The 19785-nt window shown below is 38.9% G+C and overlaps 3 protein-coding genes across 3 annotated transcripts; all 3 read right to left on the bottom strand.

The window, feature by feature from the left end:
- Positions 1–1875: 1875 nt before the first annotated feature.
- Positions 1876–3669, bottom strand: LOC121774567 (peptide-N4-(N-acetyl-beta-glucosaminyl)asparagine amidase A-like). The gene has a single exon (XM_042171416.1). It carries the CDS (start codon positions 3667–3669, stop codon positions 1876–1878), a length of 1794 nt encoding a protein of 597 aa, XP_042027350.1.
- A 1957-nt stretch (positions 3670–5626) lies between these two features.
- On the bottom strand, positions 5627–8435 carry LOC121774566 (peptide-N4-(N-acetyl-beta-glucosaminyl)asparagine amidase A-like). The gene is made up of 2 exons (XM_042171415.1): positions 8307–8435; positions 5627–7363 (listed from the first exon to the last, which is right to left on the bottom strand). The coding sequence occupies exons 1-2, from the start codon at positions 8433–8435 to the stop codon at positions 5627–5629; spliced, it is 1866 nt and encodes a 621-aa protein (XP_042027349.1).
- Positions 8436–16345: 7910 nt separating this feature from the next.
- On the bottom strand, positions 16346–19595 carry LOC121775544 (protein VAPYRIN-like). The gene is made up of 2 exons (XM_042172633.1): positions 18516–19595; positions 16346–16971 (listed from the first exon to the last, which is right to left on the bottom strand). Exons 1-2 carry the CDS (start codon positions 19458–19460, stop codon positions 16549–16551), a joined length of 1368 nt encoding a protein of 455 aa, XP_042028567.1. The 5' UTR covers positions 19461–19595; the 3' UTR covers positions 16346–16548.
- Positions 19596–19785: the final 190 nt, after the last annotated feature.

The raw sequence follows: 19785 nt of genomic DNA, 5'->3' as shown, positions 1-19785 counted from the left end.
GCTATCAAGCACCTCACTTATTTTTAGCTTAGAAATAGTTAAGTAAAAATTAAAAACATAATTTATACATAAATTCATGCTAATACAACCGACTGTAAAATGATCATTTTAAATCTAACATGTAAAACATAGTAATTAATTAAATAGACATTAAAACATGAAATTATATAAATTCATATAATTAAAAGAACAAAAATGTTTTTTATCTATTAAGCATATCAAATGCATTATTATTTTTTATCTTGTTTGCCATTTTATCACCCAAATAACACCAATTAAATTCATCATCTTGATTCTTATCATAATTTGTAGAGTAAAGGCCAAAATTGGTCCTGAACATATAGCCATTTTACGATTTTGGTCCTAAACATTATCTTTTGGATTTTTTGGTCCTGCACATATGGACATTTGATCATTTTGGTCCTCCGTCAATATTTCCGTTAAAAACTAACGGTCAACATTATCTTTTGGATTTTTTGGTCCTGCACATATGGACATTTGATCATTTTGGTCCTGCACATATGGAATTTTGATCATTTTGGTCCTCCGTCAACATTTTCGTTAAAAACTAACAATCAACGGCCGATTTTTGACTAAAACAATGGGTTGGGTTGGGTCGGGTCGGGTTTGGGTTATACGTTAAGAAAAAAATAATATTTTCTTAAAATCTAAGCATAATATTTTCGTTAAAATCTAAGCATAATATTCTTAAAAAATTAATTAATATTTTTTAATTAATAAAATTAAAGTATAGTGTTTTTTAATTAATTTTTTCATGAATTTGAAGAAAATATTATGCTTAGATTTTATTAAAAATAATTTTTTAATTATTTAATTTTATTATATAGATTTAATATTAATATACTTTAATTTTATTATTTTGATTAAAAAATGATTATTTTAATTTGGTAATTTTTTATTTTATTGTGTAATATCATGTTTAAATCGTATAATAACATCATGTTTTAGTCGTTATAATATTTTTAATCAACAAAAATAACTAAAAATTAAAGTTTTATAATTTTTTAATTAATAAAAAATAATTATTTTTTTTCTTAACGTGTAACTCAAACCCGACCCAAACACGACCCGACCCAACCCATTGTTTTAGTCAAAAATCGACCGTTGACCGTTAGTTTTTAACGAAAATGTTGACGGAGGACCAAAATGATCAAAATTCCATATGTGCAGGACCAAAATGATCAAATATCCATATGTGCAGGACCAAAAAATCCAAAAGATAATGTTGACCGTTAGTTTTTAACGAAAATGTTGACGGGGGACCAAAATGATCAAATTTCCATATGTGCAGGACCAAAATGATCAAATGTCCATATGTGCAGGACCAAAAAATCCAAAAGATAATGTTTAGGACCAAAATCGTAAAATGGCTATATGTTCAGGACCAATTTTGGCCTTTACTCTAATTTGTATCTTACCTCCTGCACCATTTCTTTGTCTGGGTTTTGGTTTATATTGATTGAAACGTAACTTAATCTTCAACCTACAATATTTTGTAAGGTTGAATTGATATTGAGATTCATAATCTGTTTTGAGTTTAGATACATAAAAATCTATTTTCAGAATTCCTGCAGTAGGGTGTTATTACCATGAGCGTATATATTATGTTTTGAAAATTGCAGGCATTTAAAGATGATCCCAGCTCAACCTGATTCCCTCTCTATTAAAACTACTATTAACTCTCTTTTGGAAAAACAAAGCTAAGAAATTGCGACAAAAAAAAGAGGGATTAAACTGAAAAATCATCGCATTAACTCATGCTCGAAATCGTAATCACACGGATCTCCTAAATTAAAACTTATTTAATTATATCATACACTACGCGATAAAGCATAAACACAAGAAATCTGCATTCTAAGCAGATGATCCAGAAACACGGCCTAGGGCGCAGAGGAAATTCTGTGAATCGGCGACGACGGCGCCTTGATCGGCCGATATCTTCCGAGTATAGCAGCCGTGACTATCCTCCACCTCGTAACTCTGCGACGTGGCTCCGGCGCCAGAGAGCACGTCGTCGCCGTGCACGAACATCCACCCGCTGCACTCCTGCTTGTTCTCCAATTCGCTCTCGAAATCGCCCATCTCCTTCTCCTCCTCGTACGAAATCTCCAGATCCGTCGACACCAGGAAGTTCTCCGGTCCAGCTCCGGCGATCGACGTCGTTTTCAGCTCCAGCTCGTATTCCGACTCCACGCTGTAGCTCGCCACCGTGCCGGAGGACGGAATCGATATCTCGATCTGCTTCTTCACCGTCACCTCGTGCTCGACCTTCACGATCGTGCCGTTGCTCTTGTAGTTGATCTCGTTTTCGAATTCGAGCTTCGTTGTTACGCTTGTGGTTAGGTTTCCGGCGCTGGAGTACACCCAGCCGGAGAATTCTGTTTTTCTCTCTCCTTCGGTTTCGAATTTGCCGTTGAGCTCTGCGAAGCTGGATTCGCGCTCGACGCAATTGTTAGGGTTTTTGTACTTGATCGAACCGGCTTGGACCTTCACCGGACCGTCGTCGAGCCAGAGGTGCAGATTTGCGTCGACGAGCCAGAAGGAGATGGCGTCGGCGACGCCGAATCCGAAGTAGTGCTTTTTGTCGTCGAGTAGAATGCCTAGAAATGGAGTGAGCTCGATTTCGTAGGAAGGTAGGTTGAAAGCGCCGATTGCGACGATTGGACTCCAAAAAAAGGGGTTTATGCCGCCGGCGTAGATCACGGGGAAGGGGAGCACCGATCCGACGACGTTTCCGCCGAGCGTGACGAGTACCTCGCGGTAGACTCCGTGGCCGCGCGTGATGTTCAATCCATTGCTCTCGATGTAGAAATCCGGTGGATTTGTGTACCACAATTCGTCGTCGCCGTGAGCGGAGACGAAGACCTCGATCACGGCTCTATACGTGTTGTTAGGGATTTGAATCCCCTGGTAAACGGCGTCGTTTCCGTTCTGGATTTTGAACCAGTACCCTTCCTCTCCCGCAGCGGAGACCGGAATGATCAAATCGGCGGGGATTTCGTCTAATTCGAGGGAAGCATTGAGCGCGGTTGATCGCCGCCGGTGATTGCGTATGATTTTCCTAGGGCTCGAATTGAGTGAACGGCGGTTGTTGATTGGGGAATTTCGGACGTTGTAGAAGAGGAAGGTGATGTTGACGTCGAATGCGCCGGTGTAAAATTCATCAACGGTGTTCTCTAACATGACGGAGAGGGAGAGGTTTTTCCGGCGGAGGAGGGCGGAGAAGCGGGTGACGTCCTTGGTGAAGGACCAGGAGACGCCGTCGGGGGTGGATTGGGGGGTGCTGGTGCGGAGGAGCTCGGCGCCGGCGAGCCAGACGGCGGCGATGCGGTCGGATTGCGTGCCGTTGGCGGCGGCGGAGAATCGGAGGACGGCGTTGGACCAGGTGCAGTTGAGGGGGGCGGAGTAGTTGGCGTCGGAGGGGGGGAGGCCAGAGGTGTGGGCGAAGGTGTGGTTGAAGAGGGGGAGAGTGCAGGCGGGGGTTAGGGAGTCGAAGGGGAGGGGGCGGGTGACTTCGATTTGTTTCTCGAGTGACGTGGAGGCGAAGCGGCGGGTTGTGGGGAAGCGGAAGTGCTGGAACGGCGGCCGGGAGGCGTCGGAGCCGGGGAGAATGAGGAGGAGTGAGAGTAGGAGTAGAGATGGATGCATTTTAGTTTGTTTTTCTGTTGTTGAGAAATTGCACATGAGAGGAGGGTTTATGACAAACTCTCCCGTCCGCTATTTATAGTTTCATTTTATTTAGAAAATGGTTCGATACACTTGTCTTGATTTCTTGAACCGATGAGATATTCATGAATTGAGATCATAATGCATATAGGTACACGTGGTCAAATGAGAGTAAGATGAGAAAGAGTAGTTATCAATTCTACATATGATATGCTAAAAGACTACATAGTACCACTTCAGCCTCTTGAAAAAATAATGCAGTCCACTTTTATTATTTTGATATTTTTCTTAAATTTAGTTTATTTTTATATAAGTTTTTCATTTCATGTAATGCTTCTTTTCTATTATTAATACTCCCAACACTATTTTACTTTTTATAGGAGTATATTTTTATACTATCTTCGCTCTGCATTAATTGTCACATTTACTTTTCTGTATTCATTTTGTAAAAAGGATAATAAATTGAGTGGTGATGAAGATAGCGAAGGGTAAGAATATACAAGGATGGGTGAAATTGACCTCAGATAATTCGGGAATGGCAACATTTTTGTTAGTCTTACTCTAACCCAATTTTTCAACCTTGATTTGGTGGTTTCTTTTTAATTCTCTTCAATGCACATCTATAGCTGAATTTCAATTTTGTCCATAATCCTGAATCCCAAATGAATTAGTTAAGTAAAGAAAGAAAAAAGAAATAGAATTGAAGTAGTATCAATGGGTATTATGAGTCACACCATAGGTAGTGTATTGTTGATAAGTTTTGAAATAGTAGACTAATTTGTTGTTAGACAAGAAATGGCAAAAGTGGTATTTTGTTGTGAAGAAATGAATATTTATTTTAAAAGGTAAAATAGTACTAATACTCTATAATTATTTAAAAAGAAATAAAAAATATGTGGAAAAATGAAATCGATACATTAATATCTTTTCCGTAATTACTGATTAACAGTACTTAGTTAGTGATTGATTAGGATTTAAAATTACTCCCCCTCTGTCCAATTAGAAATGAAACGTTTCTAAAAATGAAAACAATACTCTCTCTACATTTTCTTCTATCTTACTTTACTCTCTCTTCATTGACTTACAAAACAACGCAGCATAAAATCTTGTGCCGAAAAACAAGTGTTGCATATTTAATTGGAGGAGGGAGTATTAATTAGTTTTGGTCATTGATTGGGATGCATGCAGGTACACTGGTGCAGTGTGTGGTACTAGAGTGATACATACACACGAATCACATGATACGCTATAGTATTTCGTCCATTTCAATAATGCACATTTGATTTTAATTGAATAATTACAAAATGTTAAAGTTGTGACATTCAAAAGTTGAATGGACCCACTAATTCCACCCAAAATCGTTATAATCCGTTCATATCTAATCGTGGAAAGGACTAAACAACATTTCTTTTCTTCACATGCATAACAATATTGTGAATGAAACTACACATAGTCCATAGCAAAGAATAAACTATATTCATTCCCCTCTTCATCCACTCAATTAAGCTCCTTCTTTTGGGATATACTAAATCTTCATCGATTAATTAACAGATTAGTAATCTCGCAACTTAGTTGGTAAAAATACTTCAAAATCAAAAGTTAAAATCATCACCGCTATAGGTATACGATAATCAATATTGATCAATCCTTCAACCAAAAAGAAACACTAAACCGAAATCAGATGTTCGAGTTGACAAGAGCTAGATGGGTAACAATTACTACTAGTATGAATTATCTCCAATTAAAAAAAGCAAGAAATTGCTATAAAAAAAAGAAGAAATGAACTTAGAAGAGTATCTCATTAACCCATAATCAAAAGAGTTATCACATAAAATCTCATAAATAAAATTTATTCAATCATAATCATACACTAACCCAAACCCTAATCGAAAAAACAAATGCAAAAATAACTCAAAAACACACAGAAATCACGAAAATTCTAAGCAGATGATCCAGAAATAACTCCGGCGGCGCAGAGGAAATTCTCGGTGTCTGTGACGACGGCGCCTTCGTCGGCCGAGACCTTCCGAGAGTAGCATCCGAGGCTATCCTGCACCGTGTAAGTCTGCGACGTCGCTCCGGCGCCGGAGAGCACGTCCTCGCCATGGACGAACATCCAGCCGCTGCACTCCTGCTTGTTCTTCAATTTGCTCTGGAAGTGGTCGATCTTCTTCTCCTCCTCGTACGACACCTCCAGCTCCGTCGACACGAGGTAGTTATCCGGTCCAGATCCGGCGACCGACGTCGTTTTCAGCTCCAGCGGGTATTTCGACTCCACGCTGAAGCTCGCCACCGTGCCGGAGGACGGCAGCGAGATCTCGATCTGCTTCCTCACCGTCACCTCGTGCTCGACCTTCACGATCGTTCCGTTGCTCTTGTAGTTGATCTCGTTGTCGAATTCGAGCTTGGTGATAACGCGCGTGGTTACGTTTCCGGCGCTGGAGTACACCCAGCCGGAGAACTCTGTTTGTCTCTCTCCTTCGGTTTCGAATTTGCCGTTGAGCTGCGCGAAGCTGGATTCGCGCTCGACGCAATTGTTAGGGTTTTTGTACTTGATCGGACCGGCTTGGACCTTCACTGGACTGTCGTCGAGCCAGAGGTGCAGATTTGCGTCGACGAGCCAGAAGGAGATAGCGTCGGCGACGCCGAATCCGAAATAGTGCTTTTTGTCGTCGAGTAGAATACCTAGAAATGGAGTGAGCTCGATTTCGTAAGAAGGTAGGTTGAAAGCGCCGATTGCGACGATTGGATCCCAAAACAGGGGGTTTATGCCGCCGGTGTAGATGACGGGGAAGGGGAGGACCGATCCGACGACATTGTCGTCGAGCGTGACGAGAACTTCGCGGTAGACGCCGTGGCCGCGCGTGATGTTCAATCCGTTGCTCTCGATGTAGAAATCCGGTGGATTCGTGTACCAGAATTCGTCGTCGCCGTGAGCGGAGACGAAGACCTCGATTACCGCTCTGTAGGTGTTGTTAGGGATTTGAATCCCCTGGTAAACGGCGTCGTTTCCGGTCTGGATTTTGAACCAGTACCCTTCCTCTCCCGCGGCGGAGACCGGGATGATCAAATCGGCGGGGATTTGGTCTAGCTCGAGTGAAGCATTGATCGCGGCTGACTGCCGCCGTTGATTGCGTATGATTTTTCTAGGGCTCGAATTGAGCGAGCGGCGTTTATGGATTGGGGAATTTTGGATGTTGTAGAAGAGGAAGGTGATGTTGACGTCGAATGTGCCGGTGTAGAATTCGTCGACGGTGTTCTCTAACATGACGGAGAGGGAGAGGCTTTTCCGGCGGAGGAGGGCGGAGAAGCGGGTGACGTCCTTGGTGAAGGACCAGGAGACGCCGTCGGGGGTGGATTGGGGGGTGCTGGTGCGGAGGAGCTCGGCGCCGGTGAGCCAGACGGCGGCGATGCGGTCGATTTGAGTGCCGTTGGCGGCGGCGGAGAAGTGGAGGGCGGCGTTGGACCAGGTGCAGTTGAGGGGGGGCGGAGTAGTTGGCGGCGGCGGGGGGGAGGCCGGAGGTGTGGGCGAAGGTGTGGTTGAAGAGGGGGAGTGTGCAGGCGGGGGTGAGGGCGTCGAAGGGGAGGGGGCGGGTGACTTCGATTTGCGTTTGGGGCGGGATGGTGGAGCGGCGGTCGGAGGGAAGAGGGTAGCGCTGGAACGGCGGCGGGGAGGCTGCGGAGAAGGGGAGGAGGATGAGGAGTGAGAGGAGGAGGAGAGATGGATGCATTTTTGTCTTCATTTTTCTTCTGTTGGGAAATTGAAGGGGAAAGGTGGAGGTTTTTATGACTTCGTATATAAAGGTTATTTCATAAAAAAAAAAAATATTACCTTTACGTATTTCATATAAAAAATTTACTTTGTGTTCTAAAATACTAATATATTTCGTTAAATCCCTATTAACATCATTATTTCCAATTAAATCATACATACAAAAAGTTTTATCAATATTTCAAATTTGTACAAAAAGTTTCAATTAAAACTTTACATTAATTATTTTAAACACAGTTATTTTTATTACTCACAAAAATGAAATACACATAAAAAAATCACCACTCTTCACCATCAAATTAGCGAATTGCATTTTATTGTCGAAGCTTTCTCATGTAACAATGGAGAATACATGCAACCAAAAAGATATTGAAGCTTTTTTGTAAAAATAAAATATCAACTTATTGATTGTGTGAAACTCAAATTAGCCATTTTGTAAAGATGAAATACGGATTTATTTTATACTGTGTTCTATAAAGAGTATAATAAAAAAATAGAGTATATTGAGAGACAGAATTGTTTTAAACCACGATCAATTGTTGGAAGAATTGATTTTTTAGAGTGATTAATTGTATTAAATATCTAATTATTCTTTTATTATGATGATAAGTTGGACAAATTATAAACTAACTAACGGTGTTTAAAATATTTAGCGTAATGTATTAATTTAAAACACTAATGTAACTTTTTGTATAAAATATGTAAACTTAATATTTTTTGTACTAAATTGAAACAAATGTAAATTACAACATGAATGAAGTGTTGAATTCGCAGAAGTTCCAAGTAGGGATTCTACCCTATCGGTTGCGGCGAAGAGGACGAAGAACACCGCCGCCGGTAATTATACGAGCAGCGACAGCGACAGCGACAGCGACAGCGACGCACCTCCGATGGACCTCAACCAGCCGATGTACGAGGATGAGAGTTCCGGCAAACCGATGTCCTCCCAAGAACAAGGGCAAGGCAAAGGAGACATCCTCACAGGCCCCGGCCCTAGCCCCGATCGCGACCCCGACCCCGACCCCGACTTTGGCTGCGGGACATGCCTACGCGGAGTTGGTGGCTGCCGCCAACCGGAGGACGTTGTTGGACACGCACCACGCCCTCAGGCAGTGCGAGGACCCGGCCGAAGCCGAATGCCTCAAGTGGATGATCGATGATCTGCGCCTCAAGTTGGGAATGATGTAGAGTATGCCCTTTTTATCTGTAGTGAACTTGTTTTTTTATTTCTAACTCTTGTAACTTTTTTTTAATTAAGTAATGTAGGATTTGCCTTTAAATCGTGGTGCTTTTTTATTATTTTGCATGACATATTTGAAAACAAAAATTAATTAACAAAACAGTAGTGAAAACTATAGGGCGGACTTTAGGGCGTCCCACTGCAGATAGAAGGGTAGGAGGATAGAATGATGATGTGGCGGAGCATTGCCCCATTGTGGATGCTCTAATTACCCCCTTCATATAGTAATTCTATTACTAGTAGTTAAGAGTATTTTTTTCTTCTTCTTTTGACTGAGAGATATTTAAATGAATTTGAATTTATATACGGAGTTGAATTTTGCTATTTTGATAGGGAAATAAGGGCATTAACAACGCACCAAAAATGAAAAGCTCGTCGCGATTTTTTGGCGAAGAGATGTGGTAGTGGATGAGGGATGAGCAACTCGTTGTGAAGGGAAATGTCGCAAATTACTTTGTTGTGTGTATTGTGTTTGTCTGTATTTCTTTTGGAATTATTAGTACAATTATTTTATGTAATGAATCTAATTCACCTACTCGTCGGGGATGGAGGGAATATAAAATTGCAATGATCTAAGAATAGTGTCGAAATGAAGAATATAATCAAATATGGTGCAATTTTGATGAATAACTTCTATACAATATGGTGATATTCTGTAAGTTAGACAAAATAATACTCCATATGTCTCATAAAAGATGCCACACTTTCATTTTTAGTTTTTCCCACTAAAGATGTCACATTTATATTTTCAGAAAAAATTCTCTCTCACCATAATATAAATATTATATTTTCTCTTTCCACCTAACACACAAAACAAAACCTCCTAAAGTCTCTTATCGTCCCACAAGTGTGACATCTCTTGTGGGACGTAGGGAGTACTACTATATAATTTAAATAGATAAATAGAATTTATTTTATATTAGATTAGTCGAATGAGTTGGGTGAAATGAATAATCATCAGACAATATGATCTTACTATTTTGAGATGCATTGTTAAGACTCAAGTTTGTAAGGAAATTGATGATTGAACAAGATATAAAAATAAATATTTAGTCATTAGCAATAGTAAGAATAGAACTATTACAATGATCTATTTCTACCTGGTCCATTCCAAACTTACGAGTTACTACGATTATAGAGTGTTGGGTAAATGTAAACGAAAATCACCACAAATTCATTTGTCATTGTTTCATGGTCTACATGCAGATTAAAATAATGTAATAAAATTGATATAGTCCTTTTGGATAAAGTGATTCATTAAATAATTAGTTGGATCTGAATCTTGTTGGCCATTAAAAAATTGCAACTTTACTGTCTGTGTCTTTAATATAGAAAGATATTTCATATTGATTGTTTTATATCAACAGTGACTTACAAAATCCAACATATATTGATTAGCTGGACGTGAAGATCATCATCATTTTGTACATGTATTAACGTACACGTGATTTAATTGGTGCGATAATTATTCACGAAAGTAATTGAAATTATAAATATTAGTATCAATTTGAGTAGATTAGTGAGGTAAAAGTGTTTGTTAAACCTTCTTTTGAAATGACCTTTTTCATTTCAAAGTAGACAACGGTAGAATCAATTTCTAATTTCAATCCCACGTAAAAATAGAATGAAATAACAAAACAAACTAAGTGTGACATGAGTCGATGAAAATTCATTTATGCAAAGAAAAATTGTGTTTTGTCTAGTTCTTTCGGATTGAGTATTGTCCTAACTCCTAAGTATATAAATTAAACAGCCTCCTCATAGCATATAGAAGATCCTTAAACCTATTAGACAATCCTCAAAAAGATACTAAGTGATGCGTAAAGAATAAGAGACGAATCTTGAAAGAGCGAACGTGTTGAGAAATGACCTGGGAAGGAGACTTTGAACGCATCGCAATCAGTAACGTTAATGATGGTTACAACAATTGAAAGGCCAAAGCGATCTCATTAAATTGCAAAATTCAAAATAATGTTAAAGTTTAAGATATACTATAAAATTTAATGATTGATTTACTTAAAACAGATAATTAGTTTCCTAGTTTTTCGACTATATGTCCTAATGTAAACAAACTTATTAACTTTTTCAATATTGGGGTGTGAAAACAATTTATAAGATTTAGAATATACTAGTACTAAGTAATACCTAAAAATCAATTTTCAAATCCAAAACTTTTGTATAGTGTAAGAACATAGACCATTGTTAATGCATAACTATCAAATCTATTTAATTTCATGTCCCAGAATCATCGATAGGATAAATTTTTGGATAAAGACTAATAAAGTCAGGAATGGACATTATGACTAGTCATAAAATGCTATTTTTTATGAATTTAAGTAGAGAATGAAAGTACTTCCTTTTTTCGTCATTAATGCCAGTGGCGGATCCAGAACTTTTAATCTGGGGTACGAATTGTACGACAAATAATTATATTATATAAGAAGTATTAAAAGTAATATAAAAATAGTAGCATAAGAAAACTAATAAAGTAGTTTGTATTTGTAAAAAAACCACAAAACAAAATAAGAAAAATAGTAAACTATTGAATTTTGAACTTTAATTCATACATAAGCATTAAACTTATAACTGAAATAAAAAAATATATGTATACCTAATCTTTGAAAGAAACTCAAATTCATAGTACTTACTATTAAGAATATAATTGAAAAAATAAAAAATAAAAAAAATGCAGTACATACCTAATCTTTGAAAAAGAAAATTGATTAACTGTATTTTCAAATTTTATATCACATCAAGAATATATTTCATATTATACTTAGTAAAAATGCAATAAAAAACTACATAGATATAAAAATAAATTGCAATAGATCATTTATAAATATTCTAGGCTAGTTGAATTTTCAATTTTATAGCACGTTAAGAATATAATTCAAATAAAAGTAAAAAAACATTAAAAAACTATCTAGAGATAGAAGTAAAATCAAATAAGATCATTGAGATAAAATAAAATAAAATAATTGAACTCCCTGATATGTCTAATAGTAAAAAGAAATGCACAGCATTTAGAAGTAATATGCATAAGGGGGATTCGAACACTGGCCAAAAAGTAGGAAGACCAAATGCTGAACCACCCGACCACAAGAGCTATTGCCAAGTTTCACTACAATAATACTTTAAGACGTACATATTTGGGGTACAGTGGTACCCCCTTTTCCCATGTGGCTCCGTCACTGATTAATGTCACGCTTTGATCCGACGCAGGTTTTTAAAAACGTAATAGAAAGTGAGTTGAAAAAATTATTGAAATATGAGTTCTATTTTTATATACTACTAGTTTTATACTGTAATAAAATATGAGGTGAATAAGTTAGTGAAATGTGGCGTCAATTACCAAAAGTAGCAAAAGTAGGTGTGACAAGTATTGGCGAACGGACCGAAAAGAAAATTAGTGAGAAGCAATGGCGGACGCATGGAGTACTATATTAATGAGCTTAGTTATATACTCAAATATCTTTGTATTATTATTGTTTTTCCTATTTAAGAGGGATATGATACTTTGATCAAATGAATTATATAAGGGCATCCACAACCGTGCTCTTGCCAACGAGCACGGTTGTTGGCCCGGCCCCACTTTTTCTGCCTGCTCTTAGGCAAGAGCACAACACCCACAGTCGTGCTCTTCCGCAAGGACAAGCACAAGGGTCCCACCATTCTATTATTCAATTTAAATAAAAACATTTCCATAATATTAAAATTCATTAAAAAACCGAAATAATATTATAAATTACAAATAAAATAAAAATTACATAATTAAAATCCTAAAAAATAAAAATTACATAATTAAAATCCTAAAAATTAAAAATTACATAATTAAACTCATAAAAATTAAAAATTACATAATTAAAGGCTAAAAATACCTCAGTGGAAGACTATTCATCCGGCGGCACTACCCCCAATTGTTTTTGGAGACCCAATATCATGGCCTCATGCGATCGAAGTTGTGTGGGGGTCATAGTTGACCTATCGGGCATATTGAGTTGGGCCAAAATCGCCCACAACGAGTTGGTGGGAGTGGAGGTGGCGCATAGGGAACGGGAATGGGAGCGGGTTCGGGAGCATCGCCGGATGGAGTCGCGGCGCGACGGCGGTTGGCCGCCGCCTTCTTCCTTCCTTGCGGTCGGCGTTGGGAACCGCTCGGGCCGGCATCAGGGATACCCAAGTTAGCTCCGGAAAAGTTGGCTAGCCACATCTTCGGAGCCGGCGTCGGATAGGGATACCGACCTTGACCATTTGGAGGAGTCGCTAGAGGAGGATGTTACGTCTCCCCTATACTTCAGATGCGACCGCGTCTCCTGCCAAATGTTGAGGTACTTGAACGACTTGTAGTTCATGGATTGGTAGGTCGACAAGGTGGAACTAATGATGTCGACCTCGCTCCGACCGCTCCTCGTCGACCGCTATTCCTGGAGGTAATACCCCTGGAACTTTTGGATTTCTTCGTTGGCTCTGTATGTGGCGTTGCGCACCATACTCTCGTTGCGCTCGATTGTTCCCGCCGGCCGGTTTTCATTGTACCGGCGACAGATGCTCCACCAATAATGATCGCCGGATTGGTTCGTGCCAACCTCCGGATCTTCGGAGATTGACAAGAACGCCTTGAACAATTGCTCCATCTCCGCCGGAGTGTACGGTGTGAGGACACCGCGAGTAGGAGGAGTCGGAGTTTGGGAGGGGCCGCTCGACCTCGCTCTAGGCTCGGGTGTCCACCCGTATAGCCCTTCGGGGGCATCTTGGTCGTCGATTGGGTAAGGCCGGTAGCCACCCGGAACTCCTGGACTTTGGGTTTGAGGAGGGGCCGAATATTCCATTTCCGGACTAGGAAACGGTTGTGAACCGAACCAATCGGGGTTCCAACCGTGGGAGCCCGGGGGGTGATCGCCGTGGCCGGACATTTGTTATGTTGTAGGAGTGGAAGAAAGATTGAGAATGAAAATGAGAGAATGTAGATGAGAATGAAAATGAGAGAATGTAGATGAGAATTGTGTAGTGTTGTGTGAATTTTTAGGTGTGAAAATGAGGGTATTTATAGATGAAAATGTGTATTTTTGGGGGAAAAAATGAAAAAAAAATAAAAGTGGGTAGAAAACGGATATAATTTTTTTGAGAAGTTGGAATTTTTTTTAATCGATTTTTTTAATTAAAAACCGATTTTTTTAAAAAAAATCAAATAGCCGTTGGCCAATCAGTGCCTGCCACATCACCTGCTCGCTGGAACGGACGTGCTCGATGCATCGAGCAATGCCGTGCTGCTGGCACGGACGGACGGCGAGCAGAGCCGTTGGCCAATCAGTGCCTGCCACGTCACCTGCTTGCTGGCACGGACGTGCTCGATGCATCGAGCAGCGCCGTGCCAGCGGCGCGAGCGCAGCGGCGGATGAGGTCTCCGTGCTGCTGGCACGGACATCGTCCTGCTCGCCGTTGTGGATGCTCTAAGTCACTAGAAAAATGTGTTTAGGTGAATAAATATTTTACTAAACTACTGATAAATGAATCGATTTATCTGAACCAAAGTTATTGCAAATAAGTAAATCCCATCATAGCCAACCCAAGTAGCATCACTCTAACACTAACATTGAAGTTTTTTTATTGATGGAGCAAAATGTGACAATATTCTTGGAATGGATGTTTCTCCTAATTTTCATCTCACATGTGAATATGAGGTGATAACCTATACTAAGTTACTAACCATCATGTGCCAAAATCTTCTCCAAAATTGAAACGACAATCTATTATATTGGTCCCCAATGTATGTGACTCGGCTTATCGATTTCTTTTCCTATAGTGATATATGTGAATTATTTATTTTCTAAAAGCCAATACAAATTATGTACATACATATAATGTGATTGTGTGTGTGACACATAGTGATAACACAAGAGGTATTGCTTTTAACTAGGGGCTACACTACACAGACTCTGGTGCACATATATAAGGGAAGTCTTACGTCAAATTGTAACTAGTCAAGATCCGCCATACAGTCAGAGTTTCATACGATTTCGATATTATCAAATTCAAAACATACACATCATTACAAATATACTATCGGATGCTCACCTATTTAAGAATTTGGCCAGCCTCACATATTTCAATCTACATTAGTATATTTTACTCCCTCCGTCAATTATCAATAGTCTTAATAGTAGACAACACAAGTTGCAATATAAAATTGATCAAGTGGGAGAGAGATAAAGAAAAAATAATTAAAATATCTTAAGTAGAAAATTAGACTTACCTTACTAGAAATACAAAAAATTAAAAAATATATAGAAAATTGTACCATCCAAAATGAAAAACATGCCTATTAACTTAGGGAGGCATGGAGTATACTTTTAAACAAATGAACCTTTTTTTGTGGTTACAAGAAGCAATAATCTCACCATTTAATTTATTTTATATTAGAATTAAAAATTGATTTTAATAATTCCAATTGTGTGGGGCATTCAAATTTTTTGGGGATAGATAACCAATCTAAAAGTTGCAACTTTTATAATTGCATTTCTTTTAGAAAATGTTATTTTTTCTGATTTTTGGTCCCAATGTCATTATGACATAGGAATTATTGTCGATTGTAGATTCTTGATCTGTCAAAAATCTTACATTCAGAACTGTGTTTGTTTTTTATTTTGTTTGGAATCTTTGGTAATATGAAGGGTGTTACTGTAATTTCACTCTCAGTACTAATCAAATACTACTAAAACAAATGATGAATGTCTTGTTTTCATGTGTAACAATATCTTAGTCTGTTAGAATAATAATATTAGTCAAAGTTTGTCAGCAATCAGCATGCTAAAATTGATATTATAGTTAATATATGTACTATCATTTATTAAATGAAATATATTATAAAAATATCAAGAACCCAATTTGGAAATTTCAGTAGTTGGATAATAGTACTAACAAACTTTGGGCTTTCTGTACTACATACGAGAGTGTTCGGTTTGCAAGATTGTATTCGGGATTAAAATTATAGTGTGTTTGGTTCATGAGATTCAATCTCACAACTCAATCCTAGATGGATAATCATGGGATAATTAGTCTTAGCTAACCCCCTATGACTAAAATAATCTCATAACTCAATTCTAAATTATATCTTGGTATTATTTTATCTTGGCAACCGAACACCACCATGGAGTACAATTATAGTATGAGTATATAATAAGTTTTCATTATATCTTTTAGTCTGAATTATATAAAAAAAATTTAATTTAAAAAAAAATTATCTTCAAAATCTGAGCTGTGACGCAACTAAAAAAATCTGCCATGAAAAGTCAAAAACCATAAAATTTAGATTTGTCCACGATTTTCATAAGTGACAAAATTCGGTCGTCTACATGTTATATATTATTGATGTTTTTCAACTAAACGGTGTGATTTTCTGTATTAATAGATGACATCGTTAAACTCACGTTGACATCCACATGTTATATATTATTGATGTTTTTCAACCAAACGGCGTGATTTTCTGTATTAATAGATGACATCGTTAAACTCACGTTGACATCCACATGTTATATATTATTAATATTTTTCGACCAAACGGCGTGATTTTCTGTATTAATAGATGACATCGTTAAACTCACGTTGACATCCGCATATGATTTTCAATTCGTGTTCATTCACATATCTTAAAACTTACTCGATCCCATAATTAATGGTTAAGGAGAAGTATAATCATAGATATACAACAACAATTTTAATTGCAATATCTAAACATTTACAAACCCTTTCTCTAAGATAACTACACTTTCTAGAGACTCTTGAAACCTTTTTTTTTCCCAGACCAAATCTATGTCACAAAACTCTACACACAGGCTCATAATCCAACAAATCAAACCTCGGAGGGCGCAACGGAAGCTGCTCCTTTGTCGAGGAGAAGCTTCGTTATGTCCTCGTACTCCATCAGCTTTGAAACATGGAGTGGCGTCGCGCCTTTGGCGGTCGTGGCATTCACATTAGCTCCTCTGCAAATGAGAACCTCAACGGTCTCAACGCTCCCGCCTTCAACAGCAAGATGCAGCGCAGTCTGGCCTTCGGCGTCCTGCCACTCCACGCCAGCACCAAACTCGACGAGCATCATCACCACGTCCTTGTTCCCTTTGATGGCGGCCACATGGAGCGCTGTCAAGCCGTATTGATCACAGAAGCCCGCGTTCGCTCCCTTCTCCAGCAGGGCTTCGAGGGTGTCGAGCTCCCCACGCCTAGCTGCGCGAAGCACTGCTTCTCCTTGCTCTAGTACTTTAACTATCTCCATCTACACAATTGTCATGAGATTAGAGTTTGGAAAGCATAAATATTTGTTCAAGTTCATTATTTTTACTATTTTATTTTATTAATTTAATTACTCTTTCTATTACTATATGACTCACTATAATCTCCACTTGTAACACATAAATTAAAAATCATTGTTGACACTATCCATAATTAAGGTGAGACCATTTCTGGGCTCACAAATATGTCAATCAATTTTCAACCACTTTATTAAAAACTCGTAACATATGCCATCAAAATTTTTTAGGACATATAGTAGTAGTATTAAATTGACAATCACCAATTCCCACTCAAACATAAAGTACTAAAAAGGCATGAAGCAACTCACATAAATTAAAAAGCTTGCTTATTGTCTAAGAAGACATTTCACAATTTCTTCAATTAAGTTTCTATTAAAACCAAAACATAAATTAAACTTAAATTTACTACAAATGGATGTATTCAAATTCATAAGCTAAATAATGTTCAAAATTAAAACACTTGTAGTCCATTAAATCTTGTGATCTAACGATTAGATTAATGTTACGTGTCATCTAATAATGTAACTTAGCTAATAATGTACTATTTTAGCAAAATAATGTATCGTTTGAGTCTAATAATGTAGCTAGGCTAATAATGTACCATCTTAGGCTAATAATATAGCTTATCACAATCATTCAATCCAATTATTAAGGGCTGAGATTTACTTTGATTTTTGACAGAATTTCACTTAGAGCACCACAATTTAGCAAATCTCGAAAACTCCTACTTTTATTGCAAGCAACGAGGAATACCGAAAAAAGAGAATTTATCAATGGACGATGGATCTTAGTTCTAATAGAAGATAAACATCCAAAGTTTCAAACAATTAATTCAATCTAATATAGTAGTACTCTTATTAATTACTCCATCAATCTCCTAAATATAGTAAGTAGTACTACTCATTTTTAGTAATTTTGATTTTATGCACAATATATTATAACTCATCAACTTACTTCGCTCATAGCATATTTTTAAATCATTATTAGTGCAATATAACCATTTATCCAATCATAATAACCTTTTTTTTTCAGTTTTGAACGATTTTTGTTAAAACTCATACAACATGCCATTAGTATCAAATTCCAAATCACTTATTTCCACTCAAACACAGTATGCAACTAACATAAACCAAACCTTGCTAATTGCAATCAAATTATAATCATTTTTAAAGTCTATTTATTAAATGTGAAGATCAAAAAACAAACAAAATTGAGTAGATTATCATTGAAATTACTGCCCCTGCCCATCTATACTAGTATATGACTCATCACTTTCTTTGCTTAATACATTTATTAGTCATTATTAACACTATGATTCCCGTTAAAACTCATGCAACTATCTCATTACTATTTAAGTACTAAGTATATCAAACTAATAATCTCTAATTTCCACTCAAACCAACAAACATAAACCAAAGCTATCTTATCGCAATCAAATTATAATCATTTTAAAAACTCTATCATCAAACAAACAAAAATTGAGTTAATCAGCTGTGAAATTACTTACATGCCCCTTATCCCTCGCTACGCCAATCGCCGACCGGCAATGCTCCACATCCCCAATCGTCGGATCCCCGCCCGCCGCCACCAGCACTTCCACCACCGCCAAATCCCCATTCGCCGCCGCCCTGTACATCGCCGTCCTCCCATCCTTACTCCTCGCGTCCACATTCGCCCCCATCCGCACCAGCGCCTCCACGCTCCTCAAATTCCCCTTCCCCGCCGCCAGAATCAGCGGCGTCCGCCCCTCCCTATCCCTGCACTCCACCCCCTCCCCTCCCCTCACCCTCTCCTCGATCTCCCCGGCCCGATCGAACGCCGCCGCCGCGTGCATCCCCACCCACCCCTTCCCCGCCCACCTCAACTCATCATTCCCGCCGATCCTCAGCCCGGCGTCCACCAGCAGCGCCGCGACGCCGCTGTGCCGCGCCGCGGCCCGGTACAGCGCATCCGCCTCCCGATCCGCCAGATCGGGGACGATCGAGCGCTGCCGCTTGATTATCCCCCTCACCGATTCCAGATCCCCGCCGGAAACAGCGTGGGAGAGGAGGAATTTGCCTACGAAGTAGACCTTTAGCTTCACGTCGTAGATCTGGTTCGGGACTGAGTCGACTCGGTCGAGCCAGCGGTTGGCGAGTTTAGGGTGAGTTGACTCGGGCGATTCGGGGACGGGGGAGATTTTGAGGAGGAAGCGGTCGGAGGGGGAGCGGGGGAAGGAGGGGGGTGGGTGGGACTGGGGTTTGAGGACGATTTGGAAGGAGGCGGAGGAGAGAGGGGGGACGAGGCCGGTGGGGGGATTGACGAGGAATTTGTGGGGGGAGGAGGTTTGGAGCTTGAAGGCTATGGGGGCGGAGGGGAGGAGGGATTTGAGGCGGATTGTGGTGCGGCATTTGGTGTTTGGGGAGAAGTCGATGAGGATTTCGTGGTCGGAGAGCTGGACGAGTTTCTCCATTGATGAAGAAGAAAATGAATTCTCATTTTTTTTGTTGTTGCAGAGAGCAAGTATACTTCCAATTAGATTGATTTGTTAGAGGCTAATTTGAATTTTGTGGTTAAGATTTTGGTTTAGTTGTTTGTAGTAGCATGTGTTTGATGAAAATGGATTAAGAAGTTTTATACTCTCTCTATCCAATAAAAATAGGTGCAACGAGGATGACACAGAAATTAAGATAAAATTGGTAAAGTGAAAAAGGAGGATAGGATCCCCTGCTGTGCTTCTCCCATACAATTAAAATAATAATTTATTTATTTAATTTATTTAATTTATTTATTTGATT

Source organism: Salvia splendens, chromosome 17 (genome assembly GCF_004379255.2).
Source record: "Salvia splendens isolate huo1 chromosome 17, SspV2, whole genome shotgun sequence".
In the NCBI taxonomy this organism is placed as follows: domain Eukaryota; kingdom Viridiplantae; phylum Streptophyta; class Magnoliopsida; order Lamiales; family Lamiaceae; genus Salvia; species Salvia splendens.
Note: the sequence above shows the minus strand (reverse complement) of the source record. Positions and strands in the feature narration are given on the sequence as shown.